Genomic DNA, 26,831 nt, shown 5'->3' on the forward strand with positions numbered 1-26,831 from the left:
AAGCTTCCATTTTGTAAGTGCCTTCTGTCCCTTTTATTCTCTATCACATGCTATCAGTGCTGTAAAAAGAAAATCCCATGTGTTGGAAAACCAATTGCTCCAGTCTTGAATTTTACAGCTGTACAGTTTTGATTTGTTTCGTAAAATGAAAGTGCTACATTCATTTTAGTTTAGGTCAGAACCTTATCCCAGTAGTTCCCAAACTCAGATTTCCAGATTTTGCTGGCCTACAATTCTCAGACTGGCTGTGGCTAAATTCCAGCAACATCCGAGCTTGAGAACCACTCCCTTAGTACAACAAGCAAAGATGATCTAGCAGCCAAAACTTACAGAGAATATCCAAAGTCAACACAATGCATGCATGTCTACATGTATGTATTTTTTCCAAGTGGTTAAGAAATGCACTAATGAAAAATACGTTGGACAGTACCTGGGACAACACCATTGGTTGCGATAGCACTCATTGATATGGCCGTCAGCATGGTCTGTGAACAGCAAAAGAACAGGATTTTACAACCAATTTTTGCAAGTTGGGAAGATGAGATGATTACACTTGTTTAACTTTGAACGCAGGTAATTATCCAGTCTAAATATGCAAGTCATTTTCCCCATCCCAATGTTACAAGCCATATTTCCCATCTCTATGCATGGCTATGAAAGCTTGGACAGTGAAGACAACTAATAGGAAGAATATCAGTTAATTTGAAACAAAGACAAAGCAAGGTCCTAGAGCAAATCAAGCCAAAACTCTCCCTAGAAGCCAAGATGGCTAACAGAGGCTGCCGTACTTTGGCCATATAATGAGAAGACAGAATTCACTAGAAAAGATTATAATCTTGGGTCCCTCCAGAGAGAAAGTCAGGATATAAATGAAATAAATAAATAATAAAAATAAATAATGCTTGGTAAGATGGAGGGCAGTAGGAAGAGAGGAAAGCTGCGCTCTAGATGGACAGAATCAATATGAGAAAACATGGCCATGAATCTAGAGGATCTAAGTAGGGCTTGTGGGTTGCCATGGGTTGAAATCAACTTCAAGACAGCTAATAATAATGACAAATGGTTTAACCAAAGCAGCAAGAAAAAAAATGTATTTTTACCCCTTAAATTAAGCTGCTGACACAAAGCAGCTCAAGAAAAGAAAAGAAACCAGGAATAGATGTGTGTGTGAAAGGATTCCAAGATAAATTCTGGGAGGGGGTGGGAATGGATGGTTTTGGGAATGTATAATTTTAATGTTGTGAGCCGCCCCAATTGTGTAAATAAAGGGGTGGGATATAAATCATCATCATCATCATCATTGTATTGTATTGTATTGAAAGATATTCCTAGACTCAGCCTACAGAGATACCCTATAAATTCTTTAATTCTAAACGTGTGTCCTTTGCATCTGCTCTTCTCTGCCTTGCAGTCACTGTAGGCATCTTGACATATATTATGTGGCCTGGCCAAAAGTGGAGGACAAGCATCCTGAGGAAAGGCAATTCATGACATTTGCCTTGGACTCACACAGCAGCAGCAGATTAAGACAATCAGGAAGGACTGCAGAACGCCGGCTGTCCCCACCATCCATGTCAACCGAAGGAAGAGGATGACCCCAAAGATATTCTGCATGCAGGGCAGGTAGACGCCCATCAAGGTGCCCATGTTGGGTGACTGAAAGATATCAAAGGATGTATCAAAAGCGGATCAGAATAGACACCAACATTTTCTTTTACAATATAGCATTGTGTGCATGTATGCCTTCAAACTCAAGACTTAGGGAGCTGGGTATGTTTAGCCTGGAGAAGAGATAGTTTAGGGGTGATATGATGGCCCTCTTTAAGTATTTGAGGGAGTGTCACATTGAGGATGGAGAGAGCTTGTTTTCTGCTGCTCCAGAGACTAGAACACAGAACAATGGATGCAAGCTCTAGAAAAAGAGATTCCACCTCAACATTAGGAGGAACTTTCCGACAGTGTAACATGCTGCCTTGGAGTCCACCAGACTCCAAGTCTCTTCCTTGGAGGTTTTTAAAGAGAGGTTGGATAGCCATCTGTTGGGGGTGCTTTGATTGAGAGTTCCTGCATGGCAGAATGGGGTTGGACTCGATGGCCCTTGTGGTCTCTTTCCAACTCTATGATTCTGTCATTCTATCATTCAAACAACTAGGCCATGCTGGCTAGCTCCATACAGCAGTGGCATCACTAGGAGGGTGCAGAGCACACGGATGACATTGCAGAAGAGGATGTCACCTGATGGAGCCCCTCACCTGGAGAAAGGTGATCAGACATCATCCACTTCTAGGATATGTCCTACATTTCAACCTTCTGTGGAGGAAGAATTCCAAAGTGTCCTCCATTCTGAGCATGACTAAGAAGCATGCTCAGTAGCACCACGTTTGCTGTTCCCCTTCAAGTAATGCATCCATTTGGTAGTCTGTCCTTGCTGCAAATAGGGGAAATAGGATGGATCCTTCTTCTAAAGTCCTTTCTTTCCTAGGAGCAGCCCACAGAGCTCAGGGTGTGTTGTTCAGGTGGAGGGGACACAAGGCAAGAAAAGCCAAATGCACTTCAGCCAGAAATGTCTCTTGTTTACAAATGTGGAGAATTATTCATGATTTAACAGCCTCTCAAACAAAGCCCAGGGGACAAAATTGACTAAAGCTTCCATCAAAGGTTTCCTGCCTGGCAGAACAGCCTCCATAGTGCCAAACTTGTAACGGGATCAATATCCCCTGTTTTGAAATTAAAGCCTATTGAGTTGCCTTGGTAAGAGCAACACGGAAAGAGATATTTATTCCATGATGTGGACAGAGGTTAAACTTGAGCACATCCAAATTCACCACATCCTGCTTTGCTATTTCAGGCTCTGTCTCTGGTCTGCACAGACTCACCCTCTGAAAGGCCTAAACAGACCTCATTATCCTCACAAACTCATAAATTATTTAGTTATAAAAGCATGTCAAATCTTAGAATCCTAGAATCATAGAGTTGGAAGAGACCTCAAGGGCTACCCAGTCCAACCCCTTGCCATGCAGGAACTCTCAATCAAAGCATCCCCAACAGGTAGCCATCCAGCCTCTGTTTAAAAGCCTCCAAAGGAGACTCTTCCACTCTGTGAGGGAGTATGTTCCCCTGCTGAACAGTTCTTACTCTCTGGAAGTTCCTCCTAATGTTGAGCTGGAATCTCTTTTCCTGCAGCTTGCATCCATTATTCCGGGTCCTATTCTCTGGAGCAGCAGAAAACAAGCTTTCTTCCTCCTCAATATGACATCCCTTCAAATAAACAGAGCTATCGTGGCACTATTCCATCCCTTGATCTAGACACTATTACTTCTATTGATGCAACCTAGAATTGCATTGGCCTTTTTAGCTGCCACATCACACTGTTGATTCATGTTCAACTTGTGTTGTACTAGGACTCCTAGATCCCTTTCATATGTCGTCTGGTTAAGCCAGGTATCCCCCTTCCTATATCTATGCATTTCATTTTTTCTGCCTAAGTGTAGTACCTTACATTTCTCCCTGCTGAAATTCATTTTGTTAGTATTGGACCTCCTTTCTAATCTTCTGGTGGTCCTCCTGGCTGCCATTCTTTCAATGATAAGAAGTGATGGCATGTCACCTCTAAGACCCTTATAGAGCTATCAAACTATAGTTCCACTTTAAACTGCTATGGTTTCATCCTATGGAATCCTGGGATTTGTGGCACCAGAGCTCTCCAAGAGAGTAGGCTAACTGTCTCGCAAAACTACAATTCCATAGCACTGAGCCATGGCAGTTCAAGTGGTGTCAACCTGGATTATTACTGCAGTGAGTATATAATCACAGTGTACTTTGCCAAATGCATGAAGTGAATGGTGCGCAGGAAGGACTTTTATAATCAGACTGTATATGAATAGTCACAAAAATGCAAAACTTGTGGATGGCCATTTTGTTTTGGAACATGGTGTGTGCAGACTGGGAACCAGAAAGGAGATACGTATCCTTAGCATGTTACTGTGATGAAGATTCTTATTTTAATCCATATGTCTCCCACGATTACAAGAAGTTGCCCATTAGACACATACTTTTGATACTTTCTTCTTTGAGCCTTCGACACTTTCTGCTTCCTCATGTTCCTTGGCTCCTTGAGTGAGGTTTGTGTAGCTGACCAGCTTCCCAAGTAGAGAAGAGACTTTGGGGCGGATGTCCAGTTCTTCCTGCAAAGGAAACAAATAATGAAGGCGGAGATCAAGAGTGCTACTGAACACTTGGAGATTACTTGGCGACAGTTTGATGTATCGCTGTTGCTGTTCCTTTTGTCATCGAGATGCATTATTTACATCCTCCCCAAAACTATGGGCCCATTCACACTAAACAATTATTGTGCAATTATTTAACTGTCATGGAGTTTGTATGTTCGGTGAGGCATCGGTACAACAATTAAAAGAGGACAGCACATGCTTAAAAACTATTCCTTGATAAACACTCAATTTTCAAAAGCACGTTGGAATAAAATAGATGAATAAAAGGCTTTTTCCTGATAATGGAACGCTTGGAAATTGAACCAAAGACCTTCCGACTTCAAAGCTTCTACCAACGGCATATGCATGATCGCCAGTATAACGGCTCTCCAGAAAGCAAAGTCAACCATGTTTTCCTATAGGGAGGTCCATTCTCCCTCTCAATCTCTCCCTCCTTCCCAGTAGTAAGTCAGTCTGAATAACTGAGGCACAAACCTGTGAAGACCCATCTCCCCAGAACTCACTGCTGGACTTAGCTACACTTCCCATGGCAGGCTCACTTTTCCCCCTTGTTCTGAGCTAAAGTGGTCCGGCAATTCTCCTCTGTGATGCAACTCTGAAGGTTCTGAATAGAAAAACACTAATTCCAATATATGACAAAGGCATCTTGAGTCTCAGGCCGTCCCAGGGAGGTCTAAAACATGATGAAAATGTCCATGCAATCCCCAAAAGGCATTTGGGGCAATAATTTTTCTTTTATTCTTATTATTTTTTCAGAGAGAGGTGCACTGGAGTGTGCAACCCTACAAGTTCTCCCAAGTGGCTAATGCAGTCCCTTAGCCTTGCAAGTTGCCCACTCAAGCTTAGGCCAACATATACAGTTGTTATGAGGGACCTTGCGATAAGAATCAATGAAGGTCAAAAAGAACATGTTAAGTTGCAAAGAACATGCATTGCAAATGCAAAGGGACTCAGATTTAAACTGTAACATCTGTTCTGAAACTATCACAGACAGCAGTTCTCATAAAGACTTTTGTCCAAGACGACGGAGTGCCGATGCTAGTCGGAAGAAGCAAATACTGAGTATAGGACAAAAGACAGCTTCATATTAGGGATGGGAAAGAATTCCCTCTGAGATTTTTTAAAAAGGAGGGAAGGCATCCAAAGCTGATTTTATAAAATACATGCATATATTATTGTTACCTCAAATAAGGCCAGGTTTCTGTCATAGTAATCTCCTTTGCCAGCGTCAGAGTTGTTAAGGAAAGGGCTGCTTTCTTTATGGTTGCCGTGGCCTGCAAGAGAGGAGGAAAGAAGACACATTTCCATTATTTGAAGTAAAATGAGAGTTCTGAGAAAAAGAAGATAAAGTCAGCCCTCCATATCTACAGATTCTACATCCGTGGCTTGAAACAATTTCAGTAACAACAACCACAACAACATCCAAAAAGCAAGCCTGGATTTTGCCATTTTATATAAGGGATACCATTTTGCTATGCTGTTGCATATAATGGGACTTGAGCATCTATGGATTTTGGTATCTATGGGGGGTTCTGGAACCAAATCCCAGAAGATACCTACTCTACATCCTTGGCTCATTTTCATCATTTTCATTTTTTTTCTCCCATTATGGCCTCAAAGATGGTAGTTTTCAAAAATGTCTGGCCTTGGGGAAAGTCTTGTCTGTGAACAACACACACACGCACAACAGAATACTTAGGGTGCTACTTATTTAAGGCTCTCCATTCATGTGATGCTCCAGGTACATAGGAGGTGAGCAGAGGTTTATCCTATGAGAGAAATCTGTGGCTCTCGATATTGTGCATAAGGATTATGAAAGTAGAGATATAATAATAATAAAATAAAATTTTTATTTGTATACCGCTATTCCTGGGTAGATCATAGCGGTTCACAACATACAAAAATAATACAGTGAAATAACAACATATATCCCCAGTAACATCCAACAATCTTCCCACACCAATTAAAACTTCAGAATACAACCTAAAACATTACATCATAAAACCGTTAAAAAAAACCCAATACAAACAATAGCTGGATCGAACAAATGTGCAACAAGGGGAGGAAGGATGGTATAATTAAGGAACATGGGAGAAAGCTTGTCGGAAAAGATAGGTCTTCAACATTTTCCTAAACAAGTCTATAGAGGTGACCGAGCGGAGCTCGTCGGGCAGAGAGTTCCAAGTCTGTGGGGCTGAGATGGAAAATGCCCTTTGAGAAGATGAAGTGTATCTCGACTTAGGAACTCTTAACAGATTCTTCCCGCCCGACCTGAGAGTGCGGGGCGGACTGTATGGGGAGAGGTGGTCCTCCAAGTACCCTGGGCCCAAGCCATTTAGGGCTTTATAGGTGATAACCAACACCTTGTATTGCACTCGGAAGCGAATACCAATGTAGATCTTGTAAAATAGGTGTTATATGACTGGTACTGGAGGATCCAGTGACCAATCTTGCTGCCATGTTCTGAACCAATTGTAGCTTCCGAGTTTGGTACAAGGGTTGCCCCATGTAGAGCGCATTACAGAAATCTAACCGAGAGGTTACCAGAGCATGTACCACCGTTTCAAGGTCTCTCCGGCCCCGGTAGGGTCGCAGCTGGCGTATCAGTCGAAGCTGGTAACAGGTGCTCCTGACCGTCGCATCCACCTGAGACGTCAGGTGGAGCGACGAATCCAGAAGCACCCCCAAGCTGCGAACTGAGTCCTTCAAGGGGAGCGTGACCCCGTTCAGGACAGGTGGACAAACCTCCTTCCCCGGGCCCGTGGAACCTATCACAAGTACTTCCGTTTTCTCTGGATTCAAGCTGAGTCTGTTTTCCCTCATCCAGCCCATTACTGACTCCAAGCAGGCATTCAGAGGAGATGCCATCCCTAGTCAGTGAATCAGCTGTGTTAGTCTGGAATATCAGTATGGAAAGGGATCTTAGGCCCCATACAGACAGGCCAAAATAAAGCTGCTTCGGGTCACTTTGGAGGTATGCTGTTTCAATGACGCATGCGTCCTAAGAGTCCGGAAGCTGTGCCAAAGCTGTGCTGTAGACCTTGGGACTGGATCATGGTTTTGGTGCAACTTCTGGTCTCTTAGGACGCATGCATCATTGAAACAGCATACCTCCAAAGTGACCCGAAGCAGGTTTATTTTGGCCTGTCTGTATGGGGCCTTAAGAGTACCTTTGAAACTAACTCTGTGAAAAATGTAGTATAAACTTTTGCAAACTTGATCTACTTCTTCAGATTATGAAAGTCACATATTAAAGGCAATGTAACAAGAGCAAAGTTGATTTACTGGGCCATGAGTAACATTTTCAAGTTATTTCCAAAAAGTTACTCTTAAGGGCATTTAGACCGGAATTTCCCAAGTGTTATGCCATCCTTGGATCAATCCCAAAACATTTTCCTCCAAAAAGGTAAGAGAAACAAAGGGAAAAGCAGGGTAACATCTAATGTACAAATCTACTTCCTCTGATCATTGCAATGAGTAACAGCAAGTGGTTACTTCTTTTTTAACACTGTGATGGTTATGGGAACAAAACACTTTTTGAAAAATAACTTTCCAAGCTGTAAGAGGAAAGTATCAAGTCTCTTTTTAGCTCCAGACAGCGAAAAAGCTACTTGACTACTCAGTTATAGAATCTGATATGCTAAAGTGATTTGCTTTAAATAACAAAGGAAAAAATATATCCAAACTGGTTGCTTGCTTCTAAATGCAACAGAAGAAAAGGAGAAAGAAAAGATATGAAAAGAGGGTGCTAGGAAGAAGAGATGCAGCTATTACGGTACCAATAAAAATAATGCTAACAAAGAGGCATACCTTCTACTTTCAATTGCAACATTTCCAAACCTGTCATCACCTACCAATTGCAGAGGTGGCAAAAGACAAGAAGCATTCCACCTCAGCAAAATGCCCCAACACTCACAGATAAATCTTAAGTTGGTTACAGCAAAAAACATGCCAAAACAAAACACTCTTGAAAGACTAACAACAGATTGATCGCACTACTACTGCGTACACTAGCTCAGGATTAAATCTTACTGTGTTCAGCAGGGACTTGTGCTAAAGGTGCGACTTTATTGTGGGACTAGCTTTTACAGCAAGGGTAGAGGAACTGTTGAAGAGTCCAGGTGTTTTGGACTGCAGTGCCCAGGTATCTTGGCCAGTTAGGGATTTCAGGAGTAGTATAAAGGCATCTGGAGAACCATAGGTTCCCCATTCCTTTTTGGTAAGACAGGGGGAGGCTATATGGCTCATAGGTCTGCAGGTGGATATTCATACTATGCTGAGTAGGACTGAGATCCTTGTCATCTAGAATAATCAAAGTGGAAGATCTCAAGGGCCATCTAATTCAAAACCTTGCCCCTGTAGAAATGCTCTGTTAAAGCATCCCTGAGAGGTGGGCATCCAGCCTCCAACAAAGGAGTGCACAACCTTCCCAAGGAGTCTGTTCCATTGCCAAACAGCTCTTACTGTCATAATGTTCTTCCCAATTAATTAATTAAGAGTCCAATTATCTGAACTCTTCTTTCTTGTAATTTGTTCAAGTCCTACCCTCTGGAGCAACAGCAAAGAAGCTCAGTTCCTCTTCCTCCTGACAGCCCTTCAGATATTTGAAGATGGCTTTCCTATCACCTCCTGATCTTCTCTTCTCCAGTTTAATCACTCCAAACTCTCTCAGATTTAAACAAATCACAGTGTTTGGCTTCCAGATCTTTTACTGTCTTTGAATGCCCTCCCAGGACATGTTCCATCTTGCCAATATCCTCCCAACCTTGTCAAGGTAATCCACACTAGCTCCTGCATTTCTGTTCCCTTGGTCTCCTCGAAGCATGTGCATAAATATAGGTCAACTGAGGCAACAGTCTGTGCATCTGATGCAGTGGTCTCCAGTCCACAAAAGCTTATGCCATCTAAAATAAATTAATTGCAAAAGATCCACTAGAGTCTTTGTTGCTTTTAGATCAGGTCTACTAGGGAAAGGAAGGGAAAGGTGCTCGGAGGTGAAGCAGCTTGTAAGGACTTGTTTACAAGGCTTCGTTTTACTGTAACCATCTTTTGGATGATATGTTTTTTGTCCAATTACCCACTTGCTCCGTGCTCTTTTCGGTTCATTCTCACTAGCACCAAAGTGTCCCGGAGTCAGCAAAAGCCAAGAGGTTTCAAAGTCAAGTTCATTGCAAGGGCATCCTATTTTCATCTCCATCAATATGTTGATCCGGTCACCGCAGGCGGAGTGTTAGATGGCTATGTTATCTGTGTGAATACACCACTGCTCTGGCAGAATCACCTCTTCACCAAAATCACCTTCTATTAGTCAAGCTATTTAAATAATCAGCACATTTCATATCATTCCAGTTAATGATGCCTAAAAGTATCTCAGGTCACCCAGCATATGCCATCTTTTTTTTTTTTTAACTGCTGAGAAAGGATTCATAAATGGATCGTTGCGTAAAGTAAACAAGATTATGATCTTTATATGGAGAAATTTAGCTGGCAACCAAACTAGTTAGTTAGTTAGATAACAGCTTACTACAGGCTAATTATCCCTTATCCAAAAATCTGAAATGGTGGCTGAGATGGAGGTACCAGAACCCACTCCAACACTCCATTATTATTATTATTATTATTATTATTATTAGCCAAAAAAAAGATGTGATGAACTGGTCAAGAAAGCACCCATGAGGCTGGGAGGTTAGCCAGTGACACAATGTGTGTAGTGTGATAGGAAACCATCGTCTCTGGTCAACCTTCTGCTGATGGACTGTAGTTTGTTGATACACTCCAGTTTTGTGAAGCTTTGAAAACTTGCAACATGTATAATGTGCATTTTGGTTGACCCCAAAAAGGTATCACTGCTTTATGGATTTTGGATGATACTCTACTTTGCTGTGTGGCCAACATGACTACCCCAGATATGTTTTCCAATTCTGCTGTTTCTCATTCCAAGCTTCCTTTGTAGTCTTTTTGTTCAAGGACCACTGTTCTGAAGTCCAAGGACTGCCAGGAAGATTGGTCTTCTGCTACTGGCTTTTGTATATTCCCATTCCTAATGCCTGATTTATGTTCCTCACATCTTCTGTTTGGCTCCCACACTGCATCCCAATATTTATTCATATGGTTATCTACTAACCTTGGCTTTAAGCAACATCCTTGCCTTGTTCCCCCAACAATCATAGTTAAAACAGAACTTGTCACCTCTTCTCCATACCAAAACTCCACAGTTTTGAATTCCTATGACATTCTTTCTCACACAGACTTCTATATAGGTCTGCCCCTGGGCTTTCCACTCCATCAAATACATCTTAGGAAGTAGACACAAGTCTATAAAAGCACATGCTACAAACTTCTATCTCAGTTAGACCCAAAGGTGCTGCAAGATCATTTGGCATACTGTTTTTCAAACAAACGATTACCTTCCTTATATGTCTTTTCAACACATTTTGTTAAGTGGATAAGAAGGCTATAGAGGAGAAGGAGAAAACCTTGCTGCCATATGTTTTTCATTTGTATGCCCCCTTTTCTCCCAAGGTGAGTCCTTATCATGTGGAAAGTTGACCTTTGGGACTTGCAACATTTCCCCCCTTCTTCCTCTAGCAAACTGAAGCCCTTTTCAATCAATGACACCAAATGCAACGCATGCTTGCCCACTGACGTTGAAAGTTGGGCCTTCATTAGCAGTATTGGATTTTGCTTCCAGGATCGCACAGTCAGTTGCTGTCAGCCTGGGGCGCTGGTGTTTTAACTTTGCAAAGCACAGTTTCCACTTCAAAATTTAACACAACAGAACATATCTTTATGCTTCCATTTTCCTTAAGGAGGTAAGGAAATGACTCGCATGACAAACCAAACCAGAAATTGGAAACTTAGGGGCTGTGCAGACTGCCTGCAGCCACCTCCATCTTCGCCACATCAGGGCCGTGGCAACCGCACACTGCAGCCCTGATCTGGCTTTTCCACGGTGCAAAAAGGATTCGCAAAAGCGGCTCCTTTTTGTGCCCTGGAAAGGGCGCCATAGCTGCTGGTGCCACAGCTTTACGGCACTCCTTTGGGGCTGCATCATGTGAATGCAGTGCCAGAGGAGCACTGTGAAGCCACGTACTGTGTGATGTGACTCATGGGGCTGAGTCAGGGCATACATCATGTGGATGCTATGCCCCAACTCTGCCCCCAGGCCAGCCTTAATGGCCGGTCTGCACAGCCCCTTAACCTCCTAGAACATCACCTACATGAATCCCCCAGCCAGCATGGCCAGTGGGGATTCTGGGACACCAGTGTTCAGTTCCTCGCTCAGCCTTGGGAACCCACTGGGTGACATTTGGTGAGTCACACTCTCTCAGTCACAGAAAACCCCATGATAGGGTCACCTTAGTATTGCCATAAATCAGAAACAACTTGAAAGCATGCAGCAACAAATAACAGCCCCTGACACTTCCCATTAACATCTGCACAACAGAGTAAAGCAGGAACATAACCTGCCCTACCTGCTCCTGTGAGTTGCATTGTGCTTCTATTTAATTTCCAGCCATTATTTTTAACTTTTTATAAGGAGATGCAAATTTCAGGCAAAGCAGTACCCACTTTGGTATTGCCAATTTCTGTCTTCCAGTCAGTCTCGAAGGGGCTACAAGATCTCTTTACACAGCTGATTTTTAGAAAGCACTGTCCATTTCAAGGAAGTTGGCACAGACAATGTGTTTACAAAACAGGTGATCTTAAACCAAACTTTCCCAACATGGGACCCCACCAGCGTGTAAAACTACAACTCCCAACCTCCAAACTCCAGATCACCCACTGGCTCTGCAAGCTGGGCAATGGGAGTTGCAGTCCAACACATGGAGAGGATGCCAGATTGAAGGATGTTGGCTGAAACCAATGAAACTCAATACAGATTAAGAGTTGTAAATCAGAGAAATCTCTTACCCCGCAGCAAGAACCCTTTGCCATGCTCCGAAGCAGGGCTAACCATTCTCCTTATTTCTCCAGCCCCCGAAGCCACATTTAGCACAGATATTCGTGAACCACCAGAGAAGGAACGAGATTGAATGAGACAGATGCAATCCAGTCCTTCCACAGGACAGACGCAAGCTGCCTCTGGAAAACGAACTCCCAGCCTCACATTATTGATCCGTCAACCAGGGCTTCTAACAATCAACTAAATTCAAAACCAATATGACCCTGGCTCTCTGCTCTGTCTTCCTGGCAAACAGAAGATATTAGACAAGGAATCAGGGAGATGCTATAACTGCTACTGAAACCTGAAGCTTTGCACCATATTGGCTATGGTTGTTGCGAGAAGACAAGACTCCATGGGGAGCGAGGGAAGAAAAGCAAGACACAGTGAGCCAGGATTCCTAATTCAATCAAATATCCATCTATTGCAGAGCTGACCACCTGATGCTCTCTTCCTCAAAGCCAAGATCCCTGGAAAGTCTATTGTAAAAATGTTGGCCCAGCAGCTAGAGTGATACTGGGAAAATGAACAAATTACCAGACTATTTGGAGAGAGTGGGCAAACTAGTGGATATTGCCAAAACTGAAAAATTAACTCATTTGACTGAAGGAAATGTAAGAGAGAGCTTTTCAGAAACCCATAGACCCTTTATAGGAGGAGTATATTTATTTACCAGTAAAAGAAGAGACCCTTTAAAATTTTTATGAAGGAATATCAAGGAGAGGTAGCTACCCATGGATTTGAGATATAGATGGTGGAGCAAGCATTTTATACACTTTATTGTATAATGTTGATTCAAACAGGTACTGAAACTTAATTAGGATCTTTATACCATTGTCTAGTTTATGTGATAAAAAGTAGAGTACTAGTTTAGAGTTCATAGCATGTGAGGGGTACTGATGTGTGTGTTACAGAGAGTGATAGGGTGGGTTGGGTTTTCCTGGGGTTGTGTGTTTGTATTTTTATATGTTTGTGAATTTGAATTCCATTAGCAATGCAAAAAGGTACTTCTCATGAGATTCCTGAGTACCTTTTTGCATTGCTAACAGAATTAAAATTTTATCTCCTGGACTTTGGCATGCTTTGTTCCCGGAGCCACATGGCCAGGAGGAGGATAGATAGACATGCTTGCATAGATATCCCTCCCAAGAACAACACACCGACAACACCTTGAAAAATGCAAACCTGTGACTAACATCATTTTCTATTTTATTTTCTCCTCTATGACTCTTTACACCTTTGTCTGAGAAGGAGCCAGCAGAGCTTTGAAAGCTTGTGTTTGTGCATTTTGGTTGGCTGGATAAAAGCATCACATTTTTGTGGATTTTGGATCTGATCTCCATCTGACCTGTTATAAAGTATTCCAAACCTGGGAAATTACTGGAGGTGGGGAAGGAGAAGGTATATGGTGGGTTCTTTGTTACTCTGCTTACTAAGAGGTCTTTTTGCATTCCCACTTGCACAAGGGTGATATATTGTGTTAAACACTCTTAACACAAGTACCTTTGCATTATCACTGTCCCTTGACTTACAGAGTCCAAAGGGGGCTCTAATTTCCCTTTGCACCCCCCCCCCCCAACTGACCTGTTATTGTTTTCCTTCCTTACAAAGTGTTTTTATGACTAATCCTCTGGTGGGCCGTGTGCCAAAGAGAGTGGAGAGACCGCTCCTTCTGGTCAGTCAAGCAAGAAGAAAGCTCAAGGGCCTGTGTGAGCAATAATTAAGAGAGCAATAAACAGAGAGGGGACATATACTCATTCATTAACTGTAAAGATGCTTTAGTGCATTCAATTGATGCTCATCTATGCAAATATACCCACAAGCATTCTGCTAACCTTTGGGGAGTCGCTATTAGACCATCTGCCCTCATCCTAGTCATCATTGCAAAATGGACGGGGAGGCTGCAGATAAATTCAAGTTGCCTGAGCTTAGCTAGTATCCTTTTTGTGTTTGGCAGGATCCATCTGTACCTCCAAAAAGCAAATGTACAACAGCTCACCAGGTAATCTCCACCACTAAATTAATTTTCCAGTTTTGGTCACCAGGAATCTATTCCAACTCACCATTGGCCACCAATCCACAAAATGTCTCACTCTTGCTATGCTGAAGAGAACTGAACCTTTGCATCAGTTTCATAGCAACTCGTAATGCTTTGGGAGGAAGACTGTTCACACATTCAAAGCAGGAGAGATCAAGCTATGGTTAAGTGATGGATCTGCACTGGGCAAGTGATGGACACGCATGTTTTAGAAGTGGCTTTGGAATGCTTCACCAAATAAAAGGGAGAGAACTATGTGGGGAACCAATGGGTCAGGCAATGCACCTCTCCTATGATCCCTTCGCAGAGGGTCAAAGCATGGACCAACAGAGCCAAAACACGTCCTACCCTTTCCCTTTACTACACTGAAACCTCCCTTTAAAACTCCTGTTTTTCAGAAAGAGCTAACCTGAACATTGGTTAGAACACCTGCAAATTGCAATTAACATACTGACATTGACTGCACTATTCTTTTCTTTTTAAAATTAAATTTCTCAGCTCCTTTCTCAGTAACCCGCTTATGCAACAACAAGCCCAGACAAGTTAGCCCACTTGAAGGTTTAACTCAGCTCAACAAAACAAACTGTGCTTCAGCTCTGTGCTTTTGAAATGGAAATGCAAAGTGAAGTTTCGATCACTCAAAAGGGAATGCACCCACAGGGGGAAAATAATCTATCTCAGGGCTACTTGACCAGGACCTCTTTCCCTTGAAGACCTGTATCTCTTGATATGGAGAAATTCTCTCTCTCTGTCACACACACACACATACTTTTTCTTTCTTAAGTAAAACTATGTTGAGCAACTTTTGCATAGATAAAATCAAGTCACTATGGTTGCATTTAGTCGTGGTCAAGATCACCCAGTGGGTTTCTATGGCTGAGCAGAGATTTGAACCCAGGTCCCCAGACTCCCAGTCCAAGGCTCAAACCACTGCAACATGCTGGCCCACCAAGAAAGTGGTTTTCAGCCTTGAAAACCAATAAGATTACATGAGCTGACCCCCACAGAACAGGAGTAAGGAGCATCTGAACTGCAACACTCACTGCTCCAAGTCGGTAGAGTAAATAAGGAAGGTCAATGGCAGCTATAGTCCTATACCCTCCAATTGTTCCAATTTGGCAGGTACAGTCCCAGTTAATCCTCTGCCGTACCACTTCTTCAGCTGCTTTTAAGATGTTTCTCTCTCCTTCGCTCACTTTCCCCCTTTGTCATCAGCATACTTCAATAGCTGCAAACTGAGTTCACACTGAAAAAGTAGTTTGCATTCAAATAACTCAGCAGAGGGGACAGAAGCTTGCCCTTTCCAGTCGGCTCAGGCAAAGCCAACTGCTGCAGCTTCTCCTAGTTTGTCTGTTCTTCCTCATTAAAAACTCTCACCATCTTGGCCACACTTTGATGTTGCTTGGCCACACATGTTCTGGTTTTTCTTGCGTGAAACATTGGGGGGTATGCAGTCCACTGGGTGACTGTGCGATGCCACATTGCTCTCAGCCTTAGGAGAAAGCAACAGCAAACCTCCTCTGAACAAATCTTACCAAGAAAACTCAATGATGGGTTCACCTTAGGGTCACTATAAGCCAGAAACGACTTGAAGGCACACAACAACAAATGCAGTCCAACAATATCAGGACGGCCACATGTCCCCTGTCTGTGCCATAAGAGTCATCAGCATACTTGTCAAAACAAAATAAGACACATCTGTGCATCAAAGTAGAAGAGAAATCAAGAGGTAAAGTACTTCTTTACAATCTCTTCAGGAGTACATAGGAGTGCTTCCTTTTGTTGATCCTGTGAATACAGCCTAAGACATCAAGGGCATTTCTGCATGGCTTTGTGATCCTGTGGATTAGCTTCTGTGGAAAGTAAGAGCTGAAAGTGAGACCATAATGTATTTTGCACAATGCATTATACAATGAACCAAGGCTGGATTGTGCAACCTGGGAGGATCTTCTGTCCACACCACCCATCTCTTGTAGGATTTGCATCTACCGAGTAAACATCTGCCATACCCACATCGCAGTTGATAGTACACATGATGTTAAATGAATGGCACATTTTATACGATGCATCTGAGATTGACTCCAACTGGACTGCATTGTCAATACTAGCAAAAGTTAAGCCACAGCAAGAAGTATAACTTATGTACTATATAGTTGGCACTGCTATGTACACTTGCCTGGGAGTAAATCCTACTGAGGACAGTGGGGCTTGCTTCTAAGAAAACATGCATGAAACTGCATCACACTTGGCTTCTCGGACAGCTCAGAGAAGTCAAACAAACTCTTTGTAAAGGGCAAGATCAAGCCCTTAATAAAACCAGAAGGAAAGCTACATGCAAAGATGCAAAACAAAACTTTATCACCCCATCCTCTAGCTCAAGTAGAAGTTTACTTTATTATTTACTAGAACCTCAGGGACGCAGCAACTGGAACCAAGCACAAAACGTATCCTCCGAGAATGAAAGAATTTTGAGCCCAGGAATTTGTTCTCAACCCAGAAATGAATACAGCTCATTCCTTCTATGCCAAAACCCAGTCCTGGTGGCTCCAAGCATTTTTCATTTCAGCAATATGATGTGGGATGGGAGGGGAGTCATTTTGTCACTGCTTTGGGTCAGATAACCTTGCCAAGATATTGCAAACTATCCGGAGATCCACCAACAGAACAACCAGATCTACCTTCTCCCTATCTAGTTTCTTCTATGGACAAAGGGAACAAACACAGATATATATATATATATACTTTGTAAGACACAAAGGGTAACACAAATACATTTTGACCAAAAAGTTAGGGAAAAAACCAATTTGGATCATTAAAAATCTCACGATTAAGGTTTGGGAAAGAGGAAGCTGTTCATGAAAGAGTCCCTTGCTTTGCAAAGCACTTACCGCTCCCCGTTTTCATGCTGCTGCGGTGCTGTGCGTCCCCCATTCTCTTACCTTCACTTTTAAAAGGAAATAATGAGTGCAAAGGTTTTTGTTGTTGTTTTTCATTCATGGAGAAAAAGACAGGCAGAGAAGAAGAAGGAAAAAAACCACCACCCCACTTGAATGAGCAAAGTGTTATGCCCAGTTGCATTTGGCCGACCAATAGATCCGGCAAAGGGCTTAATCTCCGCTTAGCATGGGGTTTCGCTACTGCAAACAGCCAGGTTTAAGCTGTTTATTAAAAAGTAATATGTGTGTGTGTGTGTGTGTGTGTGTGTGTGTGTGTACAGAAGAAAAGGGCTAGCACAGAGCCAGCTAGTGGTTTCTGTAGTAAGAGGCAATGGGCCCTGAAATCCAGATTTCCTATTTCCCTTTGGACGTGAATTTATTAGGTGGCCTCTGAGCCAGTCTGGTGAACTGGGTTGAGAAGTGGACTAGGACTCCAATAGAATGTGGTGAATTAACTAACAAGAGGTAGCTTTCTTTGATTTCCAAGGAGAAATCAGCAGATGCTGAGTGGAAATAAACATACACACACAGAGAGAAAAAGGCTTTGGTTCACACTGCTGCGGACAGGCGTTTTTCCAGCTGCAAAATGTCAGTTGCATTCTTAACAAATAATGCAGCGGAAGGCCATTTATATCACTGGTTGCTCATTGGAAGAGTCCTCCCTCAAGGTCTTCAAAGATCCTTGAATTCCAGACATTTCTGAAAGGCCATGGAAAAGTGTTATCCAGTGTGCCTGCTTCTTTTCATCCAAAGCTGGCACTTCAAGGCAGCCTCTGATGCAAGGCAAAGGCTTTATATATACAATTGCAAAATTGTGTTCCATTTGGAAAGCAGGGTGAGGGCATTCCACCCCCTCATGAAATTTTCTTTCAGTTCCCAAATTTCTAGCATTTCACAGAGCAATACACTGAAAATCATTCACACCTACAGCTCCTATATTTGTTATGTTTGCATTCCCTTGGTAACTAACTGAAAGTAAGAAATGACTTGCTTGAAATCTGCATACAAAGTTTCTGGAAATACCAGAGAATACAGAGTAAGAATGTAGAAACCAATCTGGAATTCATTTCTGGAAGAAGAGTGAAAAAGAAACCAAATCAAAATCAAATGGACAATGCATTCAGCAAATGAAGGAAGAATTCCTATAGCCTAGCCTCTCCCACAATGCAGCAAAACCAGAATGCAAAACAGCAAATAAATACAGAATTATAATAAATCAGATAAAATGCTCTGTGGCCTCAACCCAAAATGCCTTTGATGTTGTGTATCTTCAAATAGTTTCTGACCTATGGTGACCCTATGGCAAACCTGAGTTTTTATTGGTAAGGTTTGTTCCGTGTGGCTTTGTCTTTATCTTCCTCTGAAATAGAGATAGTAGCACTTGCCCAAAGGGGTTTCTGTGGCTGAACAGGGATTTGAACCCTGGTCTCCAGAGTCATAGTCCAACACTCAAACCACTACACCACACTGTCGTCACTTTAGTGTAGCATAAATACTTGGATGCAAATATATATCATGGGAGTATATGCAATCCCCATGTAGAACAGCAACATCGTGCAACATGTAAGTCACTGGGTACCACTGCACATTACAATGCACCAACTCCAAAGCATAATCACAGTGCAAAGTATAGGATGCACAACCACAATGCAAAGTACAGGATTATTGTTATTGTGTGCCTTGAAGTCATTTCCAGGTTATGGCAACCCCAAGGCAAACCTATCAGGGGCTTTTCTTGGCAAGGTTTCTTCAGAGGAGGTTTGCCATTGCTTTCCCCTAAGGCTGAGAGAGTGTGACTTGTCCAAGATCAGCCAGCAGGTTTCATGGCGAGTGGGGAATCGAACAGTGGTCTCCAGAGTCATAGTCCAAGGCTCAAACCACAATGCCACAAAGTCTCACAAAGTCCAGGATGCACAACCAAAATTCAAAGTAATGGACGCACCATCAACTTGCAAAAACCAGGCACAGATAAAACATGCTGTCTTTACAACTCTGTTTCCACTGCCACCAGCAGAATATGTCCACTGTGCAATGGTAGCTTTTTGGCTTTGCATGCACAGTGTGACTTGTGCATGCTTGCATTCCTAAGTGAATTCTGACCTGTATCTGCTTCAGTTGCTCAATTTATACACTCATAGAATCATAGAATCGTAGAGTTGGAAGAGACCACAAGGGCCATCCAGTCCAACCCCCTGCCATGCAGGAAATCTCAATCAAATCATCCCCGACAGATGGCCATCCAGCCTCTGTTTGAAGACCTCTAAGGAAGGAGACTCCACTACACTTCAAGGGAGTTTGTTCCACTGTCGAACAGCCCTTACTGTCAGGAAGTTCCTCCTAATGTTGAGGTGGAATCTCTTTTCCTGCAGTTTGCATCCATTGCTTCGGGTCCTAGTCTCTGGAGCAGCAGAAAACAAGCTTGCTCCCTCCTCAATATGACATCCCTTCAAATATTTAAACAGGGCTATCATATCACCTCTTAACCTTCTCTTCTACACGATGCAGTATTCTGCTCCTCTCAACGCACAATTTGGGATTGCCAGAGTCACAATACAGTGAAATGTAAAAACCTTGGGAACATGCCTTTCCCAAAAGATGCTGCGTGGTGCACTCAGAATCAGTTCAAATCCTCACTTAAGAGTCCTCTTGCAAGACCACATTAGCACCGCAGATTTTAACACTGGGAAATACACTGCTTATAACAGAGCAATACAAAATAGATCTTGCTGGCACCTACCACTTTTGATGGAAAGGACAGCATTAAATATTATGGAAAGGACAGCATTAAAGAATATTAATATTATTAATTATTGTGCCCATAGTACTACAACTTGGTGGTGGTGGGCACCAGCCGCAAAGCTCTCACACAGAGAACATTCCTATACATCACCAAATGCTCCAGGAAAAGAGAGATTTAATGTAGACCTACCCAAAAAGTATTGGCTTTTGAATATCTAGCAAGCTGAGACAAAGCCTCATCCGTCTTCAGAGACTGACCTCACAGCAAAAGATAATGCTTTTGCAAGACATGTCAAATTAGCCTTGTTAAAGCTACACATCCAAGTTACACAAGCGGTTTTGTATCTCATTTGACCTCCTGTCTCTTCACCAAAGAACCAAACTACTCACCACTAACTGTCACAGAACCCTCTAGAACTTGGGTGGCCTCAGCCATATTGTCCTCAGCTTTGGTCATCTCAGACACTGGACCGACGCTGCTTCACATTAGGTCCGATTATCCATCTATTTAGTCCATTTTCCGATGGGTAGTAGTTCCTCCAGATCCCGGAGAAACGTGTTCCACATCGCCTACAACTAGAGATGTAGGCAAATATGGGATGGAGGACCCACCCACTTTCAAAGCACATGCTCCATCAGTGAACTATGAACCCCGCTAGGATAGGTGGAGATATAGGACTGAATCCTATTGGTTAATCCTAATTGGAGTCACTGAATCAATTGTGAAATGGTGAGTCAACCAGTTGGTAAATCCCACTCATTGAATGGGTCTCCTCTGGTTGGTACTAACAATAGGGATGCAGGTTATATACTGCTACTCACCTTAAATTGGTGAAATGCTTATCACACACCCCAAACGCTCTTGTTCCATGCTATTTAATGTTTTAACATTCATTTGTGTTTCTCAGACTACATTCAACAACTTCTCAGGGTGACCAATGTAAGTCACATTAAGTTTTGTTGATAGTTTTTAATACATTTTAATATTTTAATGTGTAACTGAGCTATTGATGGTGATTTCCTGCATGGCAGGGGGTTGGACTGGATGGCCCTTGTGGTCTCTTCCAGTTCTACATTTCTATGAGTCTACCAAAAAAGTTTAACTGTTTTTTAAACTTTGTATTTAAGTTTTGATTTTCTCTTTTTCCTCCTGATTTTCATCAACATTTGAAACAGCACACGTCCATTGCGCAAACCGATTAAATGTCACAAATTACACAAACCAGTCATCAAGTACACTCACCAATTATTCCCACAAACTGGTACTTTGCACAAACAACGTTCACCCAGCTTCTAATCGTGATTCATTACAAACAACGTAAATTATTTGCAACTTCCTTCCCTGGAAGGTTTGGCGCGCATTAAAATCCATCCGGCCTTCGCTTCCTCTTCGTTTCCTTTTCCTCTGCCTCTAAATACATTTTCTTATCCATATTATCATGTCCTATTAAGCATTATCCAAATAAAATTTTACATCGTTTTGAATGTTTAACCATGGCTGCTGCCACACTGCAGAAATAATCCTGGGAATTGTAGTTTATTGAGGCGCCAGAGCTCTTTCTGACAGAGGTGGCTCAATGTCTCACAAAACTACAGTCCCCAGAACTCCCTAGCATCGAGTCAGGGCAGTTATCTGTCGGGGATGCTTTGATTTGGATTTCCTGCATGGCAGTGGGTTGGACTGGATGGCCCTTGTAGTTTCTTCCAGCTCTATGATTCTAAAACAGTCTCAAACTGGATGACTTCTGTAGTGCGTTCTGGACCATAGCCCTGTTGATCTGGAATATCAGCATGTAAAGGGATCTTGTAGCACCTCTGAGACTAACTGTACACAAGTAGTAGTATCAACTTTCATATGCTTAGGTCTACTTTCTCCATACTTCCTCAGATATATGGAGCGAACTGGAGATAGGTTTAGCTTTCATTTCTAGCCAAAGCCAGAAATGACTTGAACGCGCACACAACAATAACAATAAATGTACATGGTCCCAATCCAATACAAAACCTAATTTCCCCAAACTCTGTGAAGCAAACCATCCAAGCTGGTTTAGAAACAGATTCTGGGTGTTGAACCTCAACTCCAAGCATTAGCATCCATCATGCCATGCTGCTGCTGTTGGGTTCCTTCAAGCAGTTTTATGATTTATGGAGACCCTAAGGGAAGCTGTAACTTTTGGATCTACAATGATGCGACTGTACCCAGACTCATTAGGTACACCAGGTATGCACAGTCTGTCCACAAGGTCAACAAGGGAGTGGGGAGCTGGGAGCATGTGCAGTGAGGACTAGCATTGCATGCAGTGCCAATGTGGTGCATGGTGTGTTTGCACATTTGGCACAACCTCCCATCATTATAAAATCAAGACCCTACATAACCCACACTGACTCTACAAGTCAAAGAAAGCAAACAGTCACAGGAGGTAAAGGCCAACATGCCAAACTGCAGCCAGAGATTAGATAGCATAATCTTTTTCTTTCAAAGAATCACACATTTATGTAACTAAAAGAGAAAGCACTTGGGTCAAGAATAGCATAATCTATATATACCTCTGTATTCAAGTCAACAAGCTGGATCCAGAGTTCTTTTCATGGAAGCTTCCCAATATTTGGTCGCCCAGATGTTTTGGACTTCTGCTCCCATAATTCCTGATTGTTGGGCAAGTTGGCTGAGGCTTCTGGGAGGACCAACGGTTGGGAGCCACTGCTTTAGACCAGCGGTTCCCAAACTTCGGGCCTCCAAGTGTTTTGGACTTCAGCTCCCAGAAGCCCACTAAGCCTGGCCAAGAGTCAGAAATTCTGGGAGCTGAAGTTTAAAATATCTTGAGGATCAATGTTTGGGAACCACTGCTCTAACTCATATTTCTCTAATGTTACACCTGCATGATTTGTTGGGACTACAACATCCATTATCCATTACTACAATGTCTGGGGGCTTCTGGGAGCTCTAGTTCCACCCCATCTGAAAGGTGCTAGGATGGGGAAGGCTATTGTGTCATTGCAGCATTGCAATAAGTAACGCAAGAGGTTGCCACTGTTAAGGTTACCTAAATCAAACAATGGGCCTGAACAGATAGGCCCAAATCAAGCTGCTTCGGGTCACTTTGGAGGTATGCTATTTTAATGACACATGCATCTTAAGAGGCCAGAAGCTGCGCCAAAGCTGTGCTCCAGTCCTTAAGATTAGAGCATGGCTTTGATGCGGTTTCTGCCCTTTTAGGACACATGCATCATTTAAACAGCATACCTCCAAAGTGACCCAAAGCAGCTTTATTTTGGCCTGTCTGTTCAGGCCCTTGGTTCTCATTTGATGCTAAATGCCACATCTCTCCCATTCATTGTAGCTTTGTATTATATATCCACCAGTGGCAACTGGGGGCTTCCATGTCATTGAAATGGTAAACCTGCTCTGGGTTTTTGTCTGAATTTTAAAGCTATCCTAGTTACTGGACTCCATATACACCCCTATATAGTCACCATAAGTCGAAGTCAGTGACAACCAACACAACCAACAAATGTTCAAAGGGACTGCCATGCTGTTGTTCTTGTGCACCTTCATGCCATTTCTGACTTATGGTGAATCTATTACAAGTTGCGATGGCAAGATCTGCTCAGAGTGGGTTTGCCTTTGCCTTCCTCTGAAGCTGAGAGAGTGTGACTTGCCCCAGGTCCCCCACTGGGTTTCCACAGCTGAGCAGGGATTTGAACTCTGGTCTCTGGTCCAACAGCCAAAACACTGTACCAACCTGGCTCTATTGCCATGTTAATCTTTTGCAATATGAAAAGTAGAGACGGGAAGGAGTCTTACGGCACCTTTTGGAGTGATGTGTTTCAGCATAAACACTCATAGATCAAAATCCACTTCTTCAGAGGAAGTATAAATTCAAGCTTTGGGTAAAAGTCACACTTTTAAAAGGTCTTGCAAAGTGAAGACGCTTCTTCCTCCCAACTGCAGTTCAAGACAGCCTCTGGTCATAATAAACATTCCAGCGGAGACTTGCCCAGTTTCAGTAAAGACAGATTTTCTAAGGCGGTGAGTTACTGAAAACATATCCCAAGGCGACGCCGCCCTTTCTCTGTATTTGAAATGAACAGCTCAGGGTTGTTCCTACTCCGGCTTTGCCCTGGCATCAACAGTCTTCCCAAGCGAGTGAGAACCAAAATAGCCGAGAAGGTGGAAACCTTTGGAGTCAGGATGGGGAGACTTACAAGAGTTTGGGAAAGCAGCTTTTCCCAAGCTCTGGGCAAACATGAAGCTTTTGCGGGAGCCATAGTTTCAGAGAGGATGCCAAAGCCACAGATGTTGGCAAAATGTCAGGAATAAACTCTTCTAGAACATGGCCGCATGGCCCGAAAAACCCACATAAAAATAAGGATGCCGGCCATGACAGACTTCGCCTTCACTTTTGTGTGACCCTTTTCCTTTTAACTAGGCCCCTGAGGACCAACCAAACCAAACCAGGTGCAAAATAATGGGTCAAGCTGGCAGACATATGCCAAGACCTATGAATTAGAAAGCCCACCATGTGCCAAGGCCACCTTTTCCAGGTTGAACAGTTCTTACAGTTCAGTTCTTCCTGGCTATTTAGGTGAAACTTCTTTTCTTTTAATCTGAATCTATTGGATCTTGTTCTAGTCTCTGGAGCGGCAGAATTAAGCTCACTCCCATCTCCTCCTATCCAAAAGTAGCCATGTCTCAAAGTGCAATAGCATCCATCATCCACAAAAGAGTGGTACCATTTATCGCCTAACCAACATGCGCAGAACAACGTTGCAAGGTTTCAGATGCCTGAGCTGGGAATAGAAACACCTTCAAAATGTAGTCTTCTGGGTCCATATTAACAACAACAACAACAACAGAGAGAGAGATTGTAGAGGTCAGAGAACAATCTAGGTATATAAATAAGCAGATGTGGCGCATAGAGAAAGCAGAGCGAAATGGAGGGAAAAGGTACAGGATGCGGTTCTTCTTTGGTCCATGTTTACCAACAAAGTCTTTTAAGTAGTTCTTTGGAAACTATGGAATTCTGGGAATAGTAGTTTGTGGTGGAACCAGAGCCAAACTATGGAGTGCTGGCAATGGTGGTTTGTTAAGGTTTGGGTTCTGGGGATCGTAGCTTATTGTGGCACCAGAGCCAAACTATGGAGTGCTGGCAATGGTGGTTTGTTAAGGTTAGGGTTCTGGGGATTGTAGTTTATTGTGGCACCAAAGACAAACTATGGAGTTCTGGGATAACAGTTTGTTAGAGTTAGGGTTAGGGTTCTGGGAATAGCAGTTTATTGTGGCACCAGAGACAAACTATGTTAGGTTTGGGTCCTGGGAATGTTTGAGGTGGCACCAGAGCCAAAGTATGGAGTTCTGGGAATAATAGTTGGCTAGGGTTAGAGTCCTGGTAATAGTAGCTTGTTAGGGTTAGAGTTCTGGGAATTGTAGTTTATGGTGGCATCTGAGCCAAACCATGGAGTTCTGGGAATAGGAGCTTGTTTGAGTTTGGGGAATGGTAGTTTGTGGTGGCACCTGAGCCAAACTATGGCTTATGGCATTTGGGGAAGAGTAGTTACACTGCGCAGTAGTACCGTTTCAACTACAAACAGATTCTCCTTGCTACCAGTTTACAACCGATGCCCTCCTCCTCCTCCTCCTTCAGGCCCAGGAGACTCTCAGACCCCGGCAGATAAAAGCGGGACGAAAGCGGCTTGGTCCTGGTCAGGAAAGAGGAACGGAGTGACACAAAGGCAGCGGAGGAGGAGGAGGAGGAGGAGGAGGAGGAGGAGGAAGAGGGGAGCCTTTGTCTGAGGAGAGCCAAGGAAGAAAGAAAGAAAGAAAGAAAGAAAGAAAGAAAGAAAGAAAAGAAGGGAAGGAAGGAGGGAGGGAAGAGAAGGGGAAAAGGAAAGAAGGAAGAAAAGGAAAAAGAAATAATGGACAGAAAAGGGAGGGAAGGAAGGAGGGAAAGGAAGGGAGGAAGGGAGGGGGGAAAGAAAGAAGGAAGGAAGAAAGGGAAAGAAAGAAAGAAAGGGAAAAAGGAAAGAAAGAAAGAAAGAAAGAAAGAAAGAAAGAAAGAAAGAAAAGAAGGGAAGGAAAGAGGGAGGGAAGAGAAGGGGAAAAGGAAAGAAGGAAGAAAAGGAGAAAGAAATAATGGAAAGAAGAAAGGGAGGAAGGGAAGGGAGGAAGGGAGGGAGGGGGAAAAGAAAGAAGGAAGGAAGGGGAAAAGGCAAGAAAGAAAGAAAGGGAAGGAGGGAGGGAGGAAAGGAAGGGCAAGGAAGGGAAGGGCGAGGCGGAGGCAAGGAGTGCAGTTGGGGCTGACCGTCGGAGCCGATGGAGTCGTAGGGGTCCTCTCCTGGGCGGGAGGCAGAAGCCGAGCCCCGGGGCTCCCCTCGGGAGGAGGCTCCTTCCTGGCCATAGTCCACCCAGTTGAGGCCCTCCAGGTGGTCGTAGGCCCCCCGGGGGCCGCCCTTGTCCTCCACGGGGACCACGGTGAAGTGGGGCATGGCTGGGGCCCGGCAGGGAGAGCGAGGAGCCCCTCTGCCTCCTTCTCCTGCTCCTCCTTCTCCTCCTCGGGAGCCAGGCTGGCATTCCAGGGGCCTTGGGTCACTTCCTCCCTTCCTCCTCCTCCTCCCCGACGACGACGCCACCCCTCACCCCCCCTTCCCTCCCTCTTCCTCGCTCCAGGCCTCTTCTGGGGCAAAAACTTTGGCCGCCGCCTTGGCTCCTCCCGCAGAGGCAGAGGGCGCCTCAGGATCCCTACCAGACCCAGACCCAGCCCCAGCCCCAGCCCCAGCCCCAGCTGCCCTGGCCTGGCCTCTGCCTTGCCAGCCCCAAGGGATGGGCCTTTGTGGAGGCCAAGGCTTCCATGGCTGGCATCCATAGTCTTTGTGGGTTTGGGGGGCTCTGTGGCCATCTTCTAGAAGAGTTTCTTCCGGACGTTTTGCCACCATCTGTGGCTTTG

At 43.6% G+C, this 26,831-nt stretch overlaps 1 protein-coding gene across 3 annotated transcripts in view; it reads right to left on the reverse strand.

Annotated features, from left to right (window-relative positions):
• Positions 1-26,446, reverse strand: part of LOC149306013 (solute carrier family 12 member 4) — a 41,707-nt gene extending 15,261 nt beyond the window's left edge. For 2 of the 3 annotated variants that reach the window (XM_089540521.1, XM_089540520.1), the window contains exons 1-5: positions 26,190-26,446; positions 5,412-5,503; positions 4,053-4,184; positions 1,510-1,656; positions 431-485 (exon numbers count right to left, since the gene is read on the reverse strand). In XM_089540521.1, coding sequence (XP_089396647.1) covers positions 431-485; positions 1,510-1,656; positions 4,053-4,184; positions 5,412-5,503; positions 26,190-26,373 — 610 coding nt within the window. In that variant the 5' untranslated portion in view covers positions 26,374-26,446. Of the gene's footprint in view, positions 1-430; positions 486-1,509; positions 1,657-4,052; positions 4,185-5,411; positions 5,504-12,143; positions 12,272-26,189 lie in introns of those variants that run through there. The other variant, XM_089540522.1, reaches the window with a different exon arrangement.
• Positions 26,447-26,831: the final 385 nt, after the last annotated feature.

This window comes from Sceloporus occidentalis, unplaced genomic scaffold, assembly GCF_023333645.1.
Source record: "Sceloporus occidentalis isolate IW3139 unplaced genomic scaffold, rSceOcc1.0.p SCAF_10, whole genome shotgun sequence".
Lineage (NCBI taxonomy): Eukaryota > Metazoa > Chordata > Lepidosauria > Squamata > Phrynosomatidae > Sceloporus > Sceloporus occidentalis.